The sequence below is a fragment of the Syzygium oleosum genome, unplaced genomic scaffold (genome assembly GCF_021117445.2).
Source record: "Syzygium oleosum isolate NSW1041296 unplaced genomic scaffold, Sole_v2.1 Sole_v2.16, whole genome shotgun sequence".
Lineage (NCBI taxonomy): Eukaryota > Viridiplantae > Streptophyta > Magnoliopsida > Myrtales > Myrtaceae > Syzygium > Syzygium oleosum.
Genome location: NW_026607500.1, coordinates 8,739,565 through 8,761,658, shown reverse-complemented (window position 1 = coordinate 8,761,658; position 22,094 = coordinate 8,739,565). Strand labels below are relative to the sequence as shown.

Here is a 22,094-nt window from a genome sequence, read left to right as displayed (position 1 = left end):
TCTTATTGCAGTTGATCTTGCTGTCAGCATGATAGCGGTTGCAGTTGATACCAAATTTGAAAATGCTTCTGGTGTGGAGAACAAGGTCGCCAAAGTCCCCTAATGTGCATTTGAGATTGCACTTTGTTTGGGATATTGAAGCTCAATGGAAACAAAGGATCAGCTGTCATGAACATGCAATTTTGGAATCCTATTGACAATTTATTTTTCAAAAGTAATTGCCCAATAATTTGTCATGTCTTGAAGTGGTTTTCGTGTGGTCACTGGTCAGGTTGATTAATCTTTCCAGTTACACTCTGATCAGCTTAGGTTGGTGCACTTCCTATTCTTAGTCTTTTCTTGACCTGTCTTGATTCCACGAATTACTGATGTTTTATTCTCTTTTTTTCCCTCGAAACGTTATTTGTTGAAATTCTTGTACAGCTTGCATTATATCTAATTGGATACTGACTGTACTAACGGTAGGATATGTCACGCCCCGCACCCTACGAGCGCGCGATTATCCCGCGATGGTCGATCATTGAACGCGACGTCCCAGGACGCGTCGCCGACCCAACCCAAACATCAGAGATTAGGCACGCGCGGAAGCAAATAGAAACAACCCGGACAATTAATAATGACAAGGGGTAACAATAGCACAAAACAATAACTGTAATTCCTACACTTGGCAAATACATACAACGCTCATCAAAAGGGACAATGGTTCGCGAACTTAACTCCTCTACAAAAGGGGAAACTCAAAATACGGGACACTCGACCCGTCCTCGATCTCCGAGATACCCTTGCAGCGTCTCCCATCACTCACGGTCGCGGATCTGAAATGGTTATATAATAACCGTGAGAACGAGTCTCAATAAGCAACCCCCTATACCCCACGTAGGCCAATGCGTACCCAGACAAGTCGTACATGCAAACTACCCCATAACATATAGAGTTTACATCATTATACTTACCTTGCCCTCGAATCACGAGCCAACCCTGCATATTAGTCCAAACAAGATAATGCAAGAATAGTTCATCATCATATCACGGTCACCCGGCACACGCAATCTCACTCGCATTCAACCAGCCTAGCCAAGCAACCACACGTTCAACTGGTCAATTAAATCACACGCTCAACCAGCCAAATCAGTCACACGCTCAACCAGCCAATTCAATTACACTCAAATCACATGCGTGTCCGAACATCTTTCTCACAACTCGCGCCACTGCGCCTCAAATTCATTCTCACAGGCACACAAGCCTCACAATTCGATCAATTCCAATGGCCGCCGTCAACACGTCCCAAGCCATACCATTCAATCAATTCCAGTGGCCGCCGTCAACACGTCCCAAGCCACACTTTCCTTTCACGGACCGCCGTCAACACGTCCCAAGTCCGTAGCCCTCCGATCAATCCGGGCTCAAATTCCAATGACCGACGTAAACACGTCCCGGTCCAACACACCTTTAACGGGCCACCGTCAACACGTCTCAAGCCCGAATCCATTTGGCACATCGGCCATTCATGCCTTCACACGGACCGCCGTCAACACGTCCCAAGTCCGTAGCCCTCCGATCAATCCGGGCTTAAAATCGACAGGCAAGCACGCGCCAATCAATTAAATCAATTTCACGCCAATTGCATCAAACAACCCATACTCACAGCTCAGTCCAATTCACAATTCGCCACCTCAGTCCACAAACCCGACGTTCAAGTCGGCCACACACCATTACCCGAGTCAAGCATAGCATTTAATCTAATTTAAATAGCGTAATTATAACATAATATAATTAAATTAAAACACGCCCTAGCCGTTCTAACCCGAGACAAGTCAATAAAGTACCCAAAATACTAGGTAGGGTTTAGGAAGTCACTTACTAGATTTTGGCCCGGGAAAAGTCGGCTCGGGCCTAAAATGGCCCGAGTGAACAGTGTCTCACTTGGCGCGGGCGAGGGCGCGACGGGCGCGGGGCTCGGCCACGGCGCTCGGCCATGGGCACAGCCCTCGGCCACGGGCACAAGGCTCGGTCACGGGCTCGGTCACGGGCTCAAGCACGGGCGCGGGCGCGGGCAGCGGGCGCGGCAGCGGGCGCGGCAACGGGCGCGGGCGCGGGCACGAGCACGGGCGCGGCTTGGCTGGCCGGCTGGGCTGGCCGGCGGGGGCGGCGGCGGCAGCGACGGCGGCGGCCGCGACCGGCGACGAGCTGGACAGCAAGAAGGGAGGAGGGGAAGAAGGCGGCTGAGGTGGGGAGGGGCGAAGGTGAGAGACAGAGAGAGAGAGAGAAAGAAGCTGGGGGGTGGCGGGGCTCGGCCGGGGCGGGGCAGCTGCGTCGTCGCCGGGGTAGCAGGCGGCGGCGAGCTCTTGGCGGCCCGACGAGCTGAGCTCGCGGCGGTGGGACGAACGGCAAGCTCGGGCCGCGAGTTGGGGCGGAGGACAGAGAGAAAGAGAGAGCAGTCGGTTGGGGCGGTGGCCGGCGGACGGTGAGGCGGCGGGACGGACGGCGAGCTCGGTCGGCGATCGCGCGGCGTCCGGCGGGCTCGAGCAGAAAACGAACCAGAACCAGACGCCCCGAAGAAGAAGAAGAAGAAGAAGAAGAAGAGAGAAAAGGAGGAGAGAGGAGAGAGGGGTGTCAGGGGAGTTGGTCAGCATGCAGGGGGAGAAGGGACGTGCATGGGGAACGTGCACGGCAGAGGGGGGGAAAAGAGAGAGAGAGAGAGAGAGAGAGAGAGAGAGGGAAGGAGAGAGAGAGGGGCACGCGCGGGAATGGAGTCGGCAGAGAGAGAGAGGAGAGAGAAAGAGAGAGAAAATAGAGAAAAGGACTGATTTAAACTTTTCGAGCGTGATTCAATGGACACGGTTTAAACTGAAAATCGATTTAACGGTCACGATTCAAATATTAAATGCGATCCGATGACCCAAATTCAAAATCGAAAGCGATCTACCGGTCCAAAATAAGCCTCGCAAATAAAAAGGGACAAAGGCCGAATTAATTAAATCAAACTATAGCGAGGGGGTCTACTAGTCCAAATTCGCACCCGGTCAAAAACTCCCATTTTTCCATTATTCCTGACAATCTCAACGCTGGCTACGATAATATTGACACCGTCCAATTTATTTCGTCCTGAAACTCCCGAAAATCAACTGCCAAGTTCGAGATCTAAATAACGGCCAAATTCAATCGAATGCGATTCTAGCGAAATCTCAAGATTTAAAAATAATAACCGGGAGTGATCAGTTCCCGGGCGAGATTTTTACTATAAGCGCACTGACGAAATACCCGTTTTATAAATCCCAAAAATGGGCCAAAATTCGGAATGTCACAGGATATCTAAAAATCAGTTCACTCATTTGGCATTGGCTAAGAACGTGCAGTATTTCACTCATTTGGCCTTCCAGTGATCGACAACCTTTGGTGGCACCAACGCCTCGGATTATGCCTGGTAGGCCTAAAGAGACAGAGGAAGAGAATCTAAAAATGGATATAGTGTCAAGACAGGGCACAGAAATTACATGTTATTTGTGCTTCAAGCAAGGCCATAGCTCAAGAAATTGTCCATTGAAACAAAAGAAAAAGGTAAGGTTCATTCATTCTGTGTTTCTAGTCTCTATTTGTGTCATTATTTTCTGACTTTATTTTCTTAAGTGATCAGGATGAAGAGATAGTCAGACACCAACTTGTCACAGAGATGCATCATAACAATGCCACCAGTCAAAAGGTACTTTTAACCTTGCTTTTAAGTAAATATGTAGTGGAATGATTATAAGTGCCCTTTTAACTTGAGTATTTTTTGGTTCTTAATAGCCTGGATGGGAAGGCAGTAGAGTCATTTCTCGACTAAGAAATACTGACAATGTTGTGGTCAATGCTAAGAAGGTAGAGAGCACATCTTGCATATTTATTGCTAGTATAATTGGAGGTACAACATTATGGTAGTCAACGAGTTATTATGTACAGATGTAAAATTTGATTTGTTAGTATGCATTTCTTCCGTCCAGCAGCACAAGCAAGACAGTATGAAAAAGAAGCGAGAGAAATGGAAACAAACGGGTGAACATTTACAGGACATTGGAAGTGTTGGATCAAGAAGATATCCAAGGAGGAGGAAAGTCAACCAGGAGTAGCTGTTTATAGAGTTGGAAGTATGATATGTTCTAGTACCCTTGTTGGTATGATATTCTTCAATTAAAGATCAAGAGATGGAGTCTGTTTTTATATTTTTTGCTAGTGTTTAAGATGTCGGAATGATACTGTTAAGCACAAAAAGCCCACAAGCATTCTGGGCAACAGCTTTTTGTGCTTGGGAGTACGTTTGATATCTGGAAAGAAGTGCAGTTGGCTTATGTTCGCCTTGTCTGTTGGTGCTATTGACAAGACTCTGTCCCCAATAACAAGCGAAGCTTGTTTAGAGGTAAGACACGAATTTTCTTTCCAAACAATTTCGACAAATTTTCATTCTAGAAAACATCAATTTTCTTCGCCAAATGAAAGAATCTAACATTTTCATTCTTAAAAAACTATTTTTCATTGCATAACACCAGCAATTTCACACACATCATCACGAGTAAAATTGGAGATCCTAATCCTACAACCATTAAGTACTTCCAGTAGTGGAACATCACTCTCATCCAACTAAAAACCAAAATGAAAATCCATATCATTCTTTTAGTAACTTTTCCAATTGTTCTTTGCTTTCCCATTCGAGCAATATGCACAATTAAAAGGGAGAAACATGGAGTCATATTGAAGCTAAAATTCTTATGTTACAGGCTTTCCATCACGTCGATCATCTTTTACCTTGTCAATAAGTCGGGCTTCAGTTTTTGATTGGAGAATCGCAATAAGAAGAAAAAATATATCAATGATTGTATACTTTCCAATTTGAAATGAAATAGTAAAAAGAAAAATTTTAACCCATAACTCTGAAAAGCCATTTCACCATATACTATTTAGTTTTTGCCACGAATAAAACGATATTGTATTACCTTATTTTTCATATTGGAAAAAGAAAAAGAGAAATCAACCCACTATTCTAACAAGACAAATGCAATCCATACTCCTCGTTCCTTCTTAATCAAAGATATTTTGTTGTAATATACGTTGGAATAATGGCTTCAGGTTAGGAATACTAAAAGTATAAACACATTCACTAAAGAGTGTGATATAGGAAAGTAATCAAAACTTCATGCAATCCTGATCGAGAAGTAAGATAATCTTTGTATTGTTCAAATATTCATCTAATATATAATTCTTTTAAAATGAATAGCAAAATGTGTAAGGGTACTATGACATCCACGTTTTGGACCCCAGATTGATCAAGGGAAATGGATAGGGAATTGGTACGTGACCGACCCAAGGGTCAGCCATGGATCAAGCGGTTTGGTCGGAACGGGTAACGAAGGGATGGACAGTGAACAGGCTTCCCAATCACGCAAGTACATCAGAGTGATTGACCACGGATTGACCGTTCGACCATAAGGGTCGGCAGTGGGACGATCGTGTATCGAGTCGATCGACGGGAGGTCATGGATCGATGCAGCGCGGACATGTGTAGGTCGCGGGTGATTCCGCATGGCCATGCACCGGTCGCGGGTGATCATGGACTGACTCCAAGCGGCCGTGCGTCGATCGCGAATCGATTCCACGCGACTACATGACAACTGAGAGTCGATCATGGATCGTTGATACTCAAACATGGACCGGTCGCGAATCGGTCATGGATCGTTGCGGTGGATCGGGAAAGGCCGTGGAGGAGTCATGGACCAAGCCTTGTGCCAGGCCATGGACCATCCATGCGCCGGTTAGGATCGGCCATGCGCCCCACCCCGTGCTAGCCGTGGACTAGTTCCACGCCCGTGCGGCACAGGCCCCGTGCCCGTGTAATGTTTCGCTCCGCACCCGTGCAGGCCATGCCATGTGCCTGGCTCAGCGCCCGTGCAGCTCAGGTTGTGCGCCCGACGCAGCACCGTCCAGCCCAACTTTGTGCCCGGTCAGACTTGGCCGAATAGGCCTTGTACCTGGTCATTTCAGATTTTGGTCCGGTTGTGTTTGGGTGCTATTTAGCCCCGAACCTCGGTTCCAAATACGAGGATCGATCGTGTATGGTACATAAAACCCCCGATGGTTCTAATTTGCTTAGTAAGTTAATCATTAGTGAAGTTTAGTGCTCAAAGGAAAATGAACCATTGGAGTTAGTGAGAGCCACAAATGATTGGGAGTTCTTGAGAGAGAGGCACAAGGATCACACGCCCAAAAGACTTCATAGGCAAGAGGACGAATTGGCTTGGCAAGTAAATGGAATTATTGATAACTTCTTTTGTGAGTTGCCCAATAATAGAATTTTGATAACTTCCTTTGTAAGTTGCTCAATAATAGAACTCTGGCAACTTTCATTGTAAATTGCCCAATAATAGAAACTTATCTTGCAAGTTGGCTTGGCTAACTTACCTTGCAAGTTGGCTTGACTAACTTATTTTGCAAGTTGACTAACTTCCTTAGCAAGTTGGCAAGAGGCCTATAAATAGAAGAGCCCCCTCTTGCATTTCCACCCTTTAGCTCACCATTCCACCATCACCACTCTCTCTCTCCCTCACGCCTCACTGTCTCTTGGCCGCCCTCTCTTTCTTGGCCGTGTCCTTGCCGTGCCCTTGCCGTTCGGCTCACCCCTAGGCCACACTCGGCCCCAATCTTGGAGGGTAGTAAGTAGACCTTCTAAACCTTGGTTAGAGCGATGTGTTACGTTGGTAGAACAAGTCATGTTCTTGTTGTGCTTGTATGGTATTGTAATTAAACTTACTAAACCTTAGCTAGGGTATCGTGTTGCGTTGTTGGGCGAATCATGTGTTTGTGGTACTTGCATGAATTATGTGGTTTGTGAACACTTGATATAGGGCAAAAGTACACCACAAATGCCATAACTTGTGTACGGCGATCACTTTGGTGCCCATAACTTTTTTTCGGATCACTTTGGTGCCAAGTCGGAGGAAAATAGATCACTTTAGTGACTCCCGCCAAAAAGCCGACCTGGCATTTATATTAAAAAAAATGATCTGACATGTACAAATGGAAATTATGTGGCTTTTTTTTTCGAATTTTTTAATTTTTAGAAAAATAATAATAATTTAAATAATTTAAATAATTAAAAAAAGGTTGCGGCGGCGAGGAGCCCTCGCCGGCTGCCCTCTCCACCACCGCCGGGGAAGGGCCGGCGGTGGTGGGCGCGGTGGTCGGCGAGGTTGCCGGCCCACGGCCGAGCCGCGACCCTCGCCTCGCCGGCGAGGGCGGATCGGGCGAGGCGAGACCTCGCCGTCGTGACCCAGGCGACGGCGAGGTCTCACCTCGCCGGATCCGGCCCTCGCCGACCCACTGCGCCCACCACTGCCGGCCTTCCCGGCGGTGGTGGCTTGGCAGCAGCAGCGGCGAGGGAGCCCTCGCCGCTGCTACAGGGCCTTTTTTTTAAATTTATTTATTTAATATAATATAATATAATTTTTTTAAAAAAAAGTACACGTCAGCTGGCTAAACAGCATTATTTTTTATTTTTAATGCTGACTGGACCTCTCCGGCGAGCCGTGGACCTCTCCAGCGAGTCGTGTCAGCGCCACATCGGATTTCCGGCGAGCCACGTCAGCATTGGCACTAAAATGATCGTTTTTCAAAAAAGTTTTTTTTGGTAAAGGTCGTTTTTCAAAAAAGTTGGCACCAAAGTGATCCAAAAAAAAGTTATGGCACCAAAGTGATCGCCGTACACAAATTATGGCACTTGTAGTGTACTTTTGCCCTTGATATAGCTTGCCATGCTTGCATTTACATTTGTAAGGTTTGCTCATGTGTTTGGCGTTATGCTTGATAGCACGCTTGGATCATGAAGGAGTCTCGCTTAGTTCGGATCGGCGTCAAGGCGTGTCAGAACGAGCCGTGCTTGGAGGGTCGGTATTGAGGAGTACCAATTCAAGCCTTGCTTGGTGTAGGTTAGCGCCATGACCGGTCGGTTTGGGCCACGAGCTTGGTTTCGTGCCCGGCATGACTTAAAACTTTAAAGGCAACATGGCATGATAAACACTTCATGTGAAGTAGTCAAGTTGGTACGATGCTTGTTGGCATGGTCGTACGAGGGAAAAGAATAGTCGTCGCCATTGATTGGGGACGTTACCCGATTAAGTTCGGATGAATAGCCGTCGCCCTTGATTGAGGACGTTGCCCGATTAAGTTCAGATGAATAATCATCCCCCTTAGATTAGGGGATGTTGCCTGGAGAATTTCCGGAAGAACCGTATCAACGATTGAGATAATGAATCCCTTGTGTACATGCTTTTGGTTGAGATGTTGTTACTTGAATAGAAAGGCAAGTTGAGATCATCTTATGCACAAGAACAAGTGTGTTTGAAGCATCTTTGCTATTGATCTGCTATCAATTGATGTGACTATGGCACGTGCTTGTTCGATGGCGAGGCGTCCTCCTATCCGGAGTTTAGTAAGTTTTACTTACTGAGTCCTCGACTCACTCCGTTGTTTTTCAGATTTGTAAGCATGGAGGTCTCACACCAGTTTGGAGAGCTGTAATCACGCTAAAGGAGATAGGAATTTCCCCCAGCCTATGCAGATACATGTAGTGTGTTGAAAAGGGAAAAATGCTCGTAGAAAGAGGCTTGTAGAATACACTCATGTAATATATATACCATCCTGTAAATATAAGATTTGCTCATGATGCTTGTCTTAATCCCGTTGTTTGTTTAATTGTCCCGAGTTTATGCTTCTGCTTGTTCATAATGATAAGATAAAATAAGGAACGGGACGTCACGCTCTTAATGAGAAGATAAAAAGAAACGGGACGGCGACGCGTCTGGAACGTCGCATTAATAACCCCGAGATGAGGATATTACATGTACGATTATGACTAAGAATATAATATGTAAAGCCTGAAACTAGAAAAAAAATGAAAAGAATTTTAAAAAAATTCTCAGCATGTTTTTTCACCTTATCACTATTTAAATCCACTTTATTTTAATACATATTTTAATATTTTCCCAGAGATAATAGTTACTTTGCGTAAGGTGAAAAGCAGTAAATTGTTGAATTGATTAAAATTTTTTAAAAATCATGGCAAATTCATCAAGAAGTCACATCACCAATTTACAATTCACACCCCTTCCATCCCGTAATATATATTTGTGCATTAGGGGTGAGCGCGGTTCTAGGGTAGAACCGAGAACCGGAGAACCGGACCCGGTGGATCTGATTCGGTTTCAGGTTCCATGGACAGAGGGTCCGGTTCCCCATTTTTAGGAACCGGCTATTCCGGTTTCGATTCTCGGTTCCTATGGAAACCGGAACAGGAACCTGGAACCGGAACCTGAAATCGGAACCGGATCGGAACCAGGAACCGAAACCTGGAACCGGAAGAAACCCTAATTCAGTAATTCCCAAATGCTCCCTGCTCCTCTTGAATCGCACCTTTGAAATTCCAACGCATCCGTTTCGCCACACACGCACACCCCCCAAACCCATCCACAGACTCACTCACTCTCACACACACGCCACTCTCTCTCTACACTCTCGCAGTCGAACGAATCTCCGGCGAGAAGCGACGATTTCCTCACCGTTCGTCGGCCCTCCGTCTCGCGGCTGCGGACCCCTGCATTTCCCGGCGGATTCCTCCGGCAATCGCCCCGGATCAGCCCGAGGTGCACTTCCGGCGTTGTTCTCTCTGATTTCTACGCGCTGTTCGATTTTCCCTTCCGCGATGTCGAGCGCCGAGCTCAATTTCAGCTCGGATGCTGGTCGTCATTCGTTTTCGGTTCGGTTCGGTCAGTCGATTCTAGTCTTTTGCCTCGTGTTTGGCAGCGAAACGGGTCGACCGGTGCGTGTCTGGAAGCGCTAGTCAGTGCTCCGAGCTTCGCGCGTGTGGAGCATTTCGAGTAGCTTCTGGGGAGAGCAAGCTGAGTTGGGGGTAATCATGGTGGTCGTTGGTGCCATGGTGCTGAATTGGGGGGAAATCCAGCTGCTGTGATCGAGATGCTCTTATTGGGTGTTTGGTGTCGTGGCTCAGTTCCTTGTCTTGGGATCCATAGGGGTGCTGAGTTTGGGTCGGTTGACGTGGTAGTTTTCGTTTGTCTCGGAATGATTTTCTTTGGGTCTAAATCTGAGTCCGAGTTCGGAAAATGTTAAATTCCTTCTCCTTACCACGTGCATACCACATGCTCTACCAAATGTTTGAACCAGACTCACACAAGCTTGTCTCTATGCCATATGTACGAACTGGCCACCATATGTTTGTAATAATGTCTGAATGAAGCTATGTTTATTTTTAAGGAAAAACTTTTGAACCAAAACACTTGGTTGCCCATTTTATTACTTGAATCGCAACATTAGTCTTCGATTCATCTATATCGCATTCATTCTCCCGCGATTTGAGTCTATGTCTGTGTGCCTCCTCATTTCATTACTGGCCGATTATGGAGAACATAGGGATCCGGTTTGCTGGACTGTCAGGATGCACATTGGTTTGTGATTTCTGAAGATGGTGTTGGGTTTACGAGCTATATCCTGAAATGTATGAACTCATGCAAATATTGAGGTTAGAGTAAAACACAGTTTTTGGTGACAATTGTGTGCAATGAGATGTTGGAGTTGTATTATGATGTGGAAATGTAGTAATTCAACTCAAAGTTAGTTGATTTCTATAGTTAATTGGTATGATACTTTGATTTAGGTTCTTTTATTCAGATATGATAATATCTTACTCCATAAAGACCACTAGTAAAGGTTCAAGTGCTCTTGGCTAATATGTTCTCATGTTGTTTGCTTGGCAGGAAAAGAGCAACTCCAATGGGTACCATGCATTTGCTCCTCGGGGAACAACAATTATGTCTAATGACTGAAACTTAGCTCTTTTAGTACGAATGTCTTCGTTTCAAATGTTTAAATTCATAGAAGTAGGATTTAGAGGAGTTGGTGATGTCCTCTTGCACGGCAGCAGCATCCATTTCATTTTGTGATGTCCTCTAACAAGTCTAGTGACTGAAACTTGGTGACAAGTCTAGTGACTTTTGTTATGTTTCCTCTCTTTTATCTAATGAAATTCCTTGCCAAATAGCAGCCAATTCTGTTTCCTCTGTTGATAATTTTGTTTGTTTTGTATTCTCTCTTATTCAGTATTATTGCATTCATTTTTCGTTTTGTTTAACTAAAAATGAAATAAAAAAAAAGAAACCTGTTGGACCCTGGAACCTGTGACAGGGTAGGTTCCACGTTCTTACGGGTAGGTTCCTCATTTTGAGGAACCTGTTTCCGAGGGTAGGTTCCAGGTTCCGGGCGGAACCTACCCGGAACCTGGAACCGCTCACCCCTAATGTGCATTAGATCAACTGGGACTATAAACACAAGTACATATAAAAAAGGGATAAGTGCACTACAAGTCCTAAAATTTGTCACAAAAGTGCGTTTGAGTCCTAAAACTTGCAAAAAGTTCATTTGAGTCCTAAAACTTGTCAAAATGGTTCGTTTGAGTCCTAAAGTTAACACCGTTAGATTTACTAACGGAAAATGCTGACGTGGCGCTGACGTGTCGTTTTTAATTATTTTTCTTGAGACACGTGGCGCCACGTCAGCAAAAATAAAAATAAAAATAGAAAAAACTGAAAAAAAAAAACCAAAAAAACCAAAAAAAGGAAAAAAAAAAAAAAAAAAAAAGAACCGGCGGTGGCCAAGCCCGGCGGCCACCACCGGTGGCCGAAGCCCGGCGGCCGGGAAGGACCGGCGAGGTTCACCTGGGCCTTCCCGAAGCACGACGACCCTCGCCGGCCCCGGGCGAGTCCCCGGCGAGGGCCGGCGACCCTCGCTCGAGATGCGGGGCGAGGTCGCGCCCTCCCAGAGATCGAGGGTCGCCGGCCCTCGCCGGGCCCGGCGAGGGTCGCCCGGGCCTTCCCGAAGCTCGGCGACCTCCGCCGGCCCCGGGCGAGTCCCGGCGAGGGCCGGCGACCCTCGATCTGGGGAGGGCGCGACCCTCGTCCCGGATCCGAGCGAGGGTCGCCGGCCCTCGCCGGGACTCGCCCGGGCCGGCGAGGTCGCTGGGCCTTCCGAAGCCCGGCGACCCCGCCGGTCCGGGCGAGTCCGGCGAGGGCCGGCGACCCTCGCTCGAGATCTCGGGACGAGGGTCGCGCCCTCCCCGGATCGAGGGTCGCCGGCCCTCGCCGGGACTCGCCGGGGCCGGCGGGGGTCGCCGGGCTCGGAAGGCCCAGGCGACCCTCGCCGGCCCCGGCGAGTCCCGGCGAGGGCCGGCGACCCTCGATCTGGGGAGGCGCGACCTCGCCCCGGATCTCGAGCGAGGGTCGCCGGCCCTCGCCCGGGGCCGGCGAGGGTCGCCGGGCTTCGGGAAGGCCCAGGCGACCTCCGCCGGTCCTTCCCGGTGGCTGTGGCGGCGGCGGCCGCCGGGCTTGGCCACCGCCGGTTCTTGGCCACCGCCGGTTCTTTTTTTTTTTTTTTTTCAGTTTTTTCTATTTTTATTTTTATTTTTGCTGACGTGGCGCCACGTGTCTCAAGAAAAATAATTAAAAATGACACGTCAGCGCCACATCAGCATTTTCCGTTAGTAAATCTAACGGTGTTAACTTTAGGACTCAAACGAACCATTTTGACAAGTTTTAGGACTCAAACGAACTTTTTGCAAGTTTTAGGACTCAAACGCACTTTTGTGACAAGTTTTAGGACTTGTAGTGCACTTTAAAAAACTAAAACCTGTGAAAGAGACCTGCGACACATTCAAAACCGGTCTGCCTGCGAAGTCCCTATTCATTTGGCAATCAAGAACCGGGAAAATTGCACACTGACATCGATCTCAGTCCGAAGTTGTCCGCCAATACATCGATGCGCCCCGATTTACCATCTTATATACGGAAAAAACAGAGAGGCTATCCCTGAAGCATCGGACCTCTAGTGAAAGTCCATGACACAGGGAGGCCAACTTAACTCCTCGTTTGGCTCTTCATTCAAATAGTATGACTCCCATTCCACTTTGGTATGGTTGTCAGACAAGGCTGCTTTGTGAAAAAGAACTATAAATCATCGTAAGTGTGCCTCCATGTATTGAGTTGAGGACCATCTTGCAGTCTGAAGCGCCGCGACGCTGATACGAGCACTTTGTGAAGTTACACAGTTCGTCCCTTCGCATGAGTTATAAGCAGTCTAGAAAGGAACTCAGTTCTCTACTTGTGCCAGAAGTAGAGATGAACAGCATAAGCTTAATACATAGTCAAAAAGCCACAGATCAGATGCTAAAAATGCTCAAGAAGTAAAAAGAGGGGATAAGCTTCAGAGACGCATCTCCTATGTACAAGTCAGAAGATAAAAGCTATCACATGATGATTACTCATTCTGCTGTTCAAAGCCACAGATGATGACAAGGGTATCTAAGGAGAACAGACTCTAGAGCATCAACCAAATTTTTACCAAAACCAACTAAGTTTGGTCAATCTCTCTTCATTTACTTCTTTTCTTTCTTATTTGATAGAGAGGGGGTGGGGTGAATGTACAGAGAATGGTAGCAAAAGATTCTATACAAATGCTCTCGCAGAACAAACACGACAAGCAGCACTGATGAGGCATACACTTGCTGCTGGCGTAAAAGACTACCGAAATCGCTAAGGTATTGCAAGGATGGACTAGAAAACTGCCAAAATATCGATAATTGAATGTGACAGAAACAAATATTTCTCGACTTCATGGCATCTCCATAGACTTTTCCTTCAAAAACTTTGCATGGTGACAGGCGCACCAGCATCAACGAATCGAGGACCAGCTCTCGCCTCAGAGAAACGTTGTTCATGTCATCTGCACATTCTTTGGGGTCAAATTTATACCAATTCTGTTCACTTTTGCAAAATAACTCAATCAAATTATCATGTCTTCAACATCTTCCACTCCTCGCTGACTTGCTAGTCGCTATATATATAATTGTTAATCGGAGTTGATAATGGTGTTGGCGACCTGGTGGCTAGCAGTGGAGGCGAGCAATGGGATGAGTATAATATCCGGAATACCGAAACTACCACCAATTGTTCTGCTTTTTCCCTACTATTTATGCAAATTTTGATTAAAGTTGTAAAGTTTCGTGAGTTTTATATATTTGACTTTGACCTCGTTAACTTGTACTAATTACATTCTAAGATTCACTTCCCTTTTTGATCTCTCCTAGTAGCTTTTTGCAATTTTAACCATATCCTCTTTCTTTCTTTTTTGGCCTTTTGCAATTTAATGCATGCTTCAGGTTAAAAAGAAGAATGGAATGATTAAATAACGAGCAATCTTAGGATACATAAATTAAAAAAAAAATCAATTCGATACAAATAAACTTGAGGATTTCAAAAACTGAGCGAGCTACTGCAAAGTGCCCGTGAGATTTTAATATATTATCTTATTTTTATCTCCAGCATCATTCTCACATTTTTACGTTTCCAAAAATACTATATTTATTTACTTCTTGCACCCATCGCCTAGACAGTTTTCGTGGCTTAGTTCCTCGTAATTATACATCAACGTAAAAAGTAGATTGCTTTAGAGATTTGGGAAGACATTAGCCAAATTTCTGATATGAATCGATATGTTTTGACATGATTATTGATTTGAAAATAACATGAATCGACAAGAATTTATATAAATAATTTTAGAGCATAATTAACAAAAAAGATTATATTTTTCAACTACACACTTCACACGATTACAAAAATTGAAAAAAAAAAAAACAAATGAGCACGAATCCTCTAAACTTCGACATGCAGCAAACTGATTTAATCGGAGCTATCGTGGAATCGAAGCTTTGCTACAGGCTGCAGCTTTCGCTTGGTTGAGGATCGTGAGTTCGGATTCAAAGTTCGTTGTTCTGAAGGAGGAAGGATGTTAGTCTGAATCGGAATCGATCTTGGGTTTGTCTGTGTCGTGTTGAGACAGCGAATGAGGATCGTTCGGAGACATTTTTGTTATCTTCTTTTTGATTTCTGATGTAGCTGAACGATATGGGATATCTTGAACATTCGGATATTATTGGAATGGAAATGCTGGCTCGGTGATGATTTCATTTGAACAGTCCCTTGCGTTGTTTCAGGGTTGGATTAGTGGTCCAATTTGCACAGCTTGGTGCTGGAAGAGGTTTCTCTCATCCGTGTTCATTATGGATGATGTGTCATGTGATAACTCTGGAAGTTCATTCTTTCCTGGAAGATTTGGTGTAAAGCGTGGTGTGCGGTAGCGGTGTTAGAATTTTAGCTTGCGATTCGGTTGCTGGTCGCAGAATGCAATGTAGTGTATTTAGGTTTCACCAAGAAGCTTGATAACATACTATGCTATGTGGCTTTTGTTAACTGAGAAACAGGAGCCATGGTGAATGCTCATGCAGATCACCCAAGTTCCTTGTAAAAACGATGAAAAGGAGACACGACTGGCTGCCCTTTTACACCTAATAGCATCTATTTTCCATGGCTGGCCTTGTCTGATGATTTGGTTCTCAAATGAAGAATGTTAAGGATGGTTAAGATGTGAAAGCTAACCTTTCCATCTTTTATAAGATGTAGATTTTCTCCCTTCAGGAGGCCTTGGAAATTTGGTATTTAGGGTAAGCTTCAGTTATCCTGTCCTTGCACCAGCATAAGTAGTGATGGAAAGAACTGAAGTTAATCTGCTTCACTCATTGTCATGCTGTACAGGTTGCTGCTACTCAGTTTTTTCTAAAAAACAGCCATCCTTGCGTGGAAGGAGCAATACATCATGACTGTCCTGTTTGCTTCGAGGTAAAGCTCTGTGATTTGATGGTTATTACGTGCGCGTTGAAATGAGTGTATAAACTAAACCAGCGGAAATGGTGATGTGTTGTTTCTATTTGATTCAAGAAATGATGGGGCAGTCTTGCCTTGCTAACACAAATTCGTAAGCGAACATCACCAGTGAGAGTTGTTTGCTGTTCAACCGGTTTGGATCCTCTGCAACGACTGCGGTAAAACATCTCAAGTCCAGTTCCATGCAGTCGTTCAGAAATGCGCCCGTTACAAGTCCTATAATACTCGCCAAACACGTGGCTGACCATGTGGCTAGGGCTAGGACTAAGAAATTGTGATGTTCACTAATGTCCTTACTAAGGCTGTGAAGTAGACGATGGCCCCGTTTGGTTCAGCATTCCCAATGCTCATTTGGCCTCTAAAGTCCCTTGGCCAAATGCAAATAGCGTTTGGCAATTTTTTTTACTCACTTTGAGGAAATGCAATTGCATTTGGAATGCTGGCTAAGGGACCTTTGGCCAATGCACCTCTGAAGGTGCTTTGGGAAGTTGCATTTTCGGAATGCAACTTGCACTATTCATCAACACTGTTCATCTTCTCCAAACCGACGTCCGGCGGAGGGCTAGCCCGACTCCGGCGACCACCGCCCGGGGGTCGCGCGACCCCGGCGACCGCCGCCTGGGGTCGCCGGACCTCGGGCGGTCCGGCCGGGTCGCGCGACCCGGGCAACGCTCGCCCGGGTCGCGAGACCCGTGCGACGCCCGAGGTCCGGCGACCAGGGCGGCGGTCGCCGGGTCGCGCGACTCCCGGCGGTGGTCGCCGGAGGGTCGCGCGACCCGGCGACGGCCGCCGCTGGGGTCGCGCGACCCGCGACCGCCTCCCGGGGTCGCCGGACCTCGGGCGTCGCCCGGGTCTCGCGATCCAGGCAACGCTTCGCCTGGGTGCGACCCAGGCGACGCCCGAGGTCCGGCGACCCCAGGCGGTGGTCGCCGGGGTCGCGCGACCCTAGGCGGGGGTCGCCGGCGACCAGATCTGGCCGTCGGCGGTTAGCCAGCGACCAGATCTGGCCGGAGGCGGTGGCCGGCCGTGTAGCTCCACCGGAGTTTTTTTAAAAAAAAAAAATAAAATAGCAAAAGTCCTTTAGCCCAAGTTGATTTTATAAAACACTTACCAAACGCTACTTGCATTTCGAAAAACCCCTTTAGCCCAAAGGTATTTGCATTCCCCCAAAGCCGAACCAAACGGGCCCGATGTCCACCGCTTTTTTGTAATGGGCTCACATTTTTTTTCGGTCTGAAATACTGATAATTCCATTGACTCAAAACAAGTTTGTGAACATCCGAAATTAAAATATCCAACAACTAATTAATAGGGGTGTGCAATGGGAATTGCCCGAATTGGGAGCCGCCCGGACCGGACCGGACTAGCCGGTTCTAGGCGATTCTAGAAGCCACTGGTCCGGTTCCCGGTTTCAGGATGGGAACTGGACCGATCGGACCTGTTCCATTTTCGAATAACAGAGAAGACTACTAAAGTGAGAGAGACTCACTCTCAATAACCGCAAGAAATCGTCAAAGAAAGTGAAGAAACTGTCGACGAATCCAACCCCACGAAGGGCATCATCCGATAGTCAAACATATGACCAACCCCAAGAACTGAAAACCGATATAAAAAGAACAAAACTTTCTTGCGGGAAAATAAGGGGGGGTCAAGGAAAAAATTGCCTCGAGAGATGGAAGGAACTGAGCCAAACTCATAGCATTCTTCGGAGCTCTAATTCTCGCTTGCCTGAAGAGTAAGCGTGAACTCATGGCTGGTAAGAATGAGAGAAATCGAATTGGACGTGCGCGAGAAGAAGGATTCTCTCCCATCAGGGGCTTCGCCTAAATCCCAAGTACCACCCTCGCAAAATTGATGGCACACACATAAAGTGGTAAGTGCTTTCTTACATCACAGTTGACTTTTATTAGTTATAGTCACTAGTTCCATCGGATCCGATCGGACCGGCCCGATTCCCACTTTCTAGGAAGCGGTCCTCCCGGTCCGGTGCTAGGCCTTAACCACCCAATCTGCAAGCAAGTTCGCCACCTTTTAGACTATGGGTAAGCCGCACAAAGGAGAGGCGGGCCAAAATCATTTTACATCTGTCGGTCCAAGCTCTAATATCCCATGGACATTCAGCTCCGTTCACCAGGCAGTCCAGTAGGAAAGTACAATCGCTCTCTACTTCCTACTGTCTTCACGCAGAGCACACCCGAGTCAGACAACTCTTCCAGAAGCTGGAGACAAAGGCGTTCTTGAAAGATAAAGGCGATGACTTTCAGCTCCGTTGACGACTTTGCTCGGGTCCGGCTGGCGTGCTTGAAAGATAAAGGCGTTCCGCCCCTTCCAAATTAACCTAAGGATACCGGCAATTCCCTCTTTCGATGCCAGGTTCGTGTTTGATTCGAAGCGCTTTGATACCCATTTATCCAATCGAGTGATGGGTTGATCTAAAAACTCCAGCTTTAGCCGCGGATCCCTCCAAATCAGTGCTGTCCAGTTACAAATTAGGAAGACGAGCTCGACTGTTTCCGGCGCTTTGTTGCACAGTTGACATACGGGAGAAGGTAAGATCTTTTCTTTTGTAAAGATTTTCTCCTGTGGGTAATGCATTCTGGCAAGCGCTCCATAGAAAGAGGTGTTCAAATTCCATAGTTGTGTCCAGAAAGACCTGGGAATCTGGAATGAGGTAGAGGCTGAGGCTGTTTGTTGTTGTAGGCTCGGTGGACATAGCTTGTTATAGTCGCATTTCACTGTGTATGTCCCTGAATTTATTCCCTGTCCACACAAGCCGATCCTCCTCTCAGTTTTCGCTTAGAGGGATTGCTAGAACTTCGCTAACTATATGGTCATCAAAGAGAGTCCGCAGCCTATTCTCATCCCAGGTTCTGCTTCCCTGATTAATCAGGTCCTCCACTCTTTGGGGGTCGTTTCGGTTTGCTGACCTGCCAATGACCCCCATGTTCAGCCACTTGTCCTCTCGGATTTTCATCTTTTTTCCATTTCCCACAGCCCACCTTATGTCCTTACTGATAGAGTCCCTGCCAATAAGCATACTTTGCCATCCCCAAGAAGGATGTGACCACTTTCTTGCTTTCCAAAAATCTCCTTCGGGAAAGTATATTCCTTTGAATAACTGGCTCCAAAGGGCTAACTGAGTTTGTGAGAGTCTCCAGGCTTGTTTACCCAGCATTGCTTTGTTGAAAGATATAAGATCATGAACACCCATCCCTCCACTATCTTTCCTGGCTTTGAGAGTTTCGCATTTCTTCCAATGCAGCCCAGATTTCGCCTCATTCTCCTTCTGCCAAAAAGGAAGCAATCCTTTGTTCAATCGCTCTACACACAAAAAATGAAAATTTGAAAATGGACATGGCATATTGAGGCAAAGTTTGCACAATAGTCTTAATCAGTCTCCTTTCCTGCTTTAGAAATAAGTTTTTCTGTCCAACCTTCCAACTTCATGTTTACCCTTGCTAGAATCCACGCGAACATTTGCTTTTTGGTTTGTCCCTAGTCGGATGGGATTCCCAAATACTTCCCTGTTTTGTTAATCACAGGTACTCTTAGTTTAAGACCATGTTCCTACTAAGGTTTTCCAGGCATCCCCTGCTGAAAAAAATCCCTGATTTGTTCAAATTGACAGCCTGTCCTGAAGCAAAGCAATACTGGTTCGACACTGCTGCTTAGTTCTGGCATTCCTTAACCTTTTCATCCAGAAAAAATATGGCATTGTCCGCCAAATAAAAGATGGGACAAGGTGGGGCAAAATCTATTAAGCTTGATCCCTGTGATACTCCCATCCTTGACTGCCTTGTTCAAAAGATTATGAATAAGTAGGGTGAAAGAGGGTCACCTTGCCTAATGCCTCTCATGGGTTGGAACAATTCTAGTGGCTCGACGTTAAAGCTCTAGTGGCTCACACTAGTTATGGACCTTGCATTATGTGGTTCGCGAGTGACTTTGATAGAAAAGTTGAGATTTTGAGTTAGCATACAAGTTTGGTTTCTCATATTTGCACACTCAATACTCCTAAATACACCCTAATCTCCTTATGAATAATGTTTTAGAAATTCTGCATTGCATCATAAATTTGTGGGAAAATTACACAAAAATTACCCTAATTTGGGGGGTAGTACATAGTTGCTCCTAAACTTTCGATCATTACACATTATTCCACCAAACTTTCATTTTGTTTTAGCCGTAAAACAAAGTGATGTAACCATCCTTCCAAAGGACCAGCCAAAATGGTTGGAATGGGCTGGAGCTGGCAATACAAAAGGAGACATCGAAGCATTCCATAGCATTAAGGCATCTTCAGTATTTCATGAGCATAAATCATGCCCACAATAATGCATTTTATATTCACAAAGGTAAGGTAATAATTCGTGTCCACTACTCTTTGGTTAGAACAATTGTGTGACATTATTCTATGCCATGATCTTTAAGTTATTATTTATCCCTCTGATCTATTCAAGAGCTTAGCTTAGCTACCCACTTTATCCCCATGTATTTCTGAATGGCATATTTGGTGGATTGTTTATGCAATGGATTATGTATTCCGTGTATTAACTTGAGTGATTTGCTAAGAGATAATAACTGTTTTTTTTTTTTCGATAAGGCATCTAAACAATTTGAATTTCAATGCTAGAGATTTAAATATTTTTAAGAACAATAATTCGAGATCATTCCTCGGAAAGTATTTTTGGCTTATGTTGTTTTTTTCCTGTCTACGTGTATTACGAAAGGAAGATCCAATCGCAAAAATAAGATGAAAATGTTGAGGGTATTAAAAGTTCCTTCTAATTGCATAAAGGGCGCACAAATTATTATTACTTATGATTGTTCTCGTTGTTATTGTATTATTGCCATGAAATGGGGTATTCTTTCCGTGAGTAGTTACATTTTCCTCCGTTCTTGATTTCTTCTAATCATACGTCTGATTAGCGGACTAAGTATCGGTGATGTCCATGTTTGTAACCCACCACGTATAAGAGTGGTTGGAGGAAAAAAAAATTTTAAGTTTTAGATCTCCCTTTTATCACAGATAGCTAACAACTCATGTTATTACCAGGTCATTGAATCTAAACTACAAAAGGGGTGCATCATCCATTTTCTCACCTCTAGTGATTAGCATATAGTATGCATAAATTCCATAACATCCGCGTGGTTTATTAAAATAGCATGTCTGATCTTTGATTGTGGTGGTGAATTGCTTATTGATTTGGAGATCTACTTAGTTCAGTTATGAAACTGACTCACTTACGATGTTTTGATATTAATTGAATCGAGTAAAGTAAGGTGGTTGTTCAAAGTCCTGTGATAAGAATGTGAAGCGAAAACTAAAAATTGAGGCATGATTCTAATAGTTACAGACGCGTCAAGGTGTCCATAGCGTAAATTTGGGGAATAACTCCACTAGAAGATGAGTTCATGTACTTGATTAATGGATCGGATGCTTTTGGTTGCTCTTTGATGTGTCCAACAATTGAATAAGAGATATAAGGCAAAGGACTGTCTAGGAAGGACAGATATAATGCAAGCCCAAACTCACAAAAGCAAATACGTAGGACCAGCAAAGTAGTACAAGTTACTATTTAAGATGATTCGGTGAGAGTATCTTTCTCAAAGAAAGCAATACCTCATTATACAAAATATGGTTCGGACCTAAAACTAGTGTATGAGCCAAAACTGAGGCAAGTTATGTGTGCCGTTGCATTCGAGGAGGTTCAAATTTGAAAACTTATCTAAAAAACCAAAATGATTTAGAAAATTTTGTATAATTATCGATGCAAAGGACATTTTTTTTTATCTCAAGATGCTAAAAGCTCTTCTTGAAGGATTGCCTCTTAAAGTGATAGATTTTGCAAGGGATTGATCATTCTCCTTATACATATGTTTGTTGATCAATCATTTTTGCATTAATTTACCCTTTAAACATACATAGCGATTAACCAAATTTTGTTATTTGATCTTTTAGTTATTGATGCCTTTTCCCTTTTTAATAAATTTGTATTTATTTTTATAAATGTATTATTTAGTTATATTAAGGTGGTTATATTTATTTAATTTTGCAAAATTCTTATCGATCAATACGATTGTTGATATTTATTATTTTGATTATTGGTATGTTACTTAATTTATTTATCTTCCATTTTCTACATTTTTCAGTTTTTTATATCAATTAAGAGTAAAAGAGAGGCTTCCTTAAGAAAAAGAATGAGATGAAAATGCAGCTTTACCTCTCAAAAATCATGTGCATTGCACATGCTAATGAAAATATAACGAAGAGTTAACTGCTAAAAC

General features: G+C 45.0%; 1 protein-coding gene and 1 long non-coding RNA gene across 2 annotated transcripts in view; both read left to right on the top strand.

Moving 5' to 3' along the window:
- The window catches only part of LOC115662506 (disease resistance protein RUN1-like), a gene marked incomplete at its 3' end in the record, with an annotated part of 44,001 nt that overhangs the window by 10,759 nt on the left and 11,148 nt on the right, over positions 1–22,094 (top strand). Inside the window, exon 4 of the mRNA XM_056318761.1 lies at positions 843–876. Coding sequence (XP_056174736.1) covers positions 843–876 — 34 coding nt within the window. The remainder of the gene's footprint in view (positions 1–842; positions 877–22,094) is intronic.
- LOC130140167 (uncharacterized) lies at positions 9,390–11,074 on the top strand. The gene is made up of 2 exons (XR_008818168.1): positions 9,390–9,665; positions 10,794–11,074. It is a non-coding gene; the product is annotated as an uncharacterized LOC130140167 (long non-coding RNA).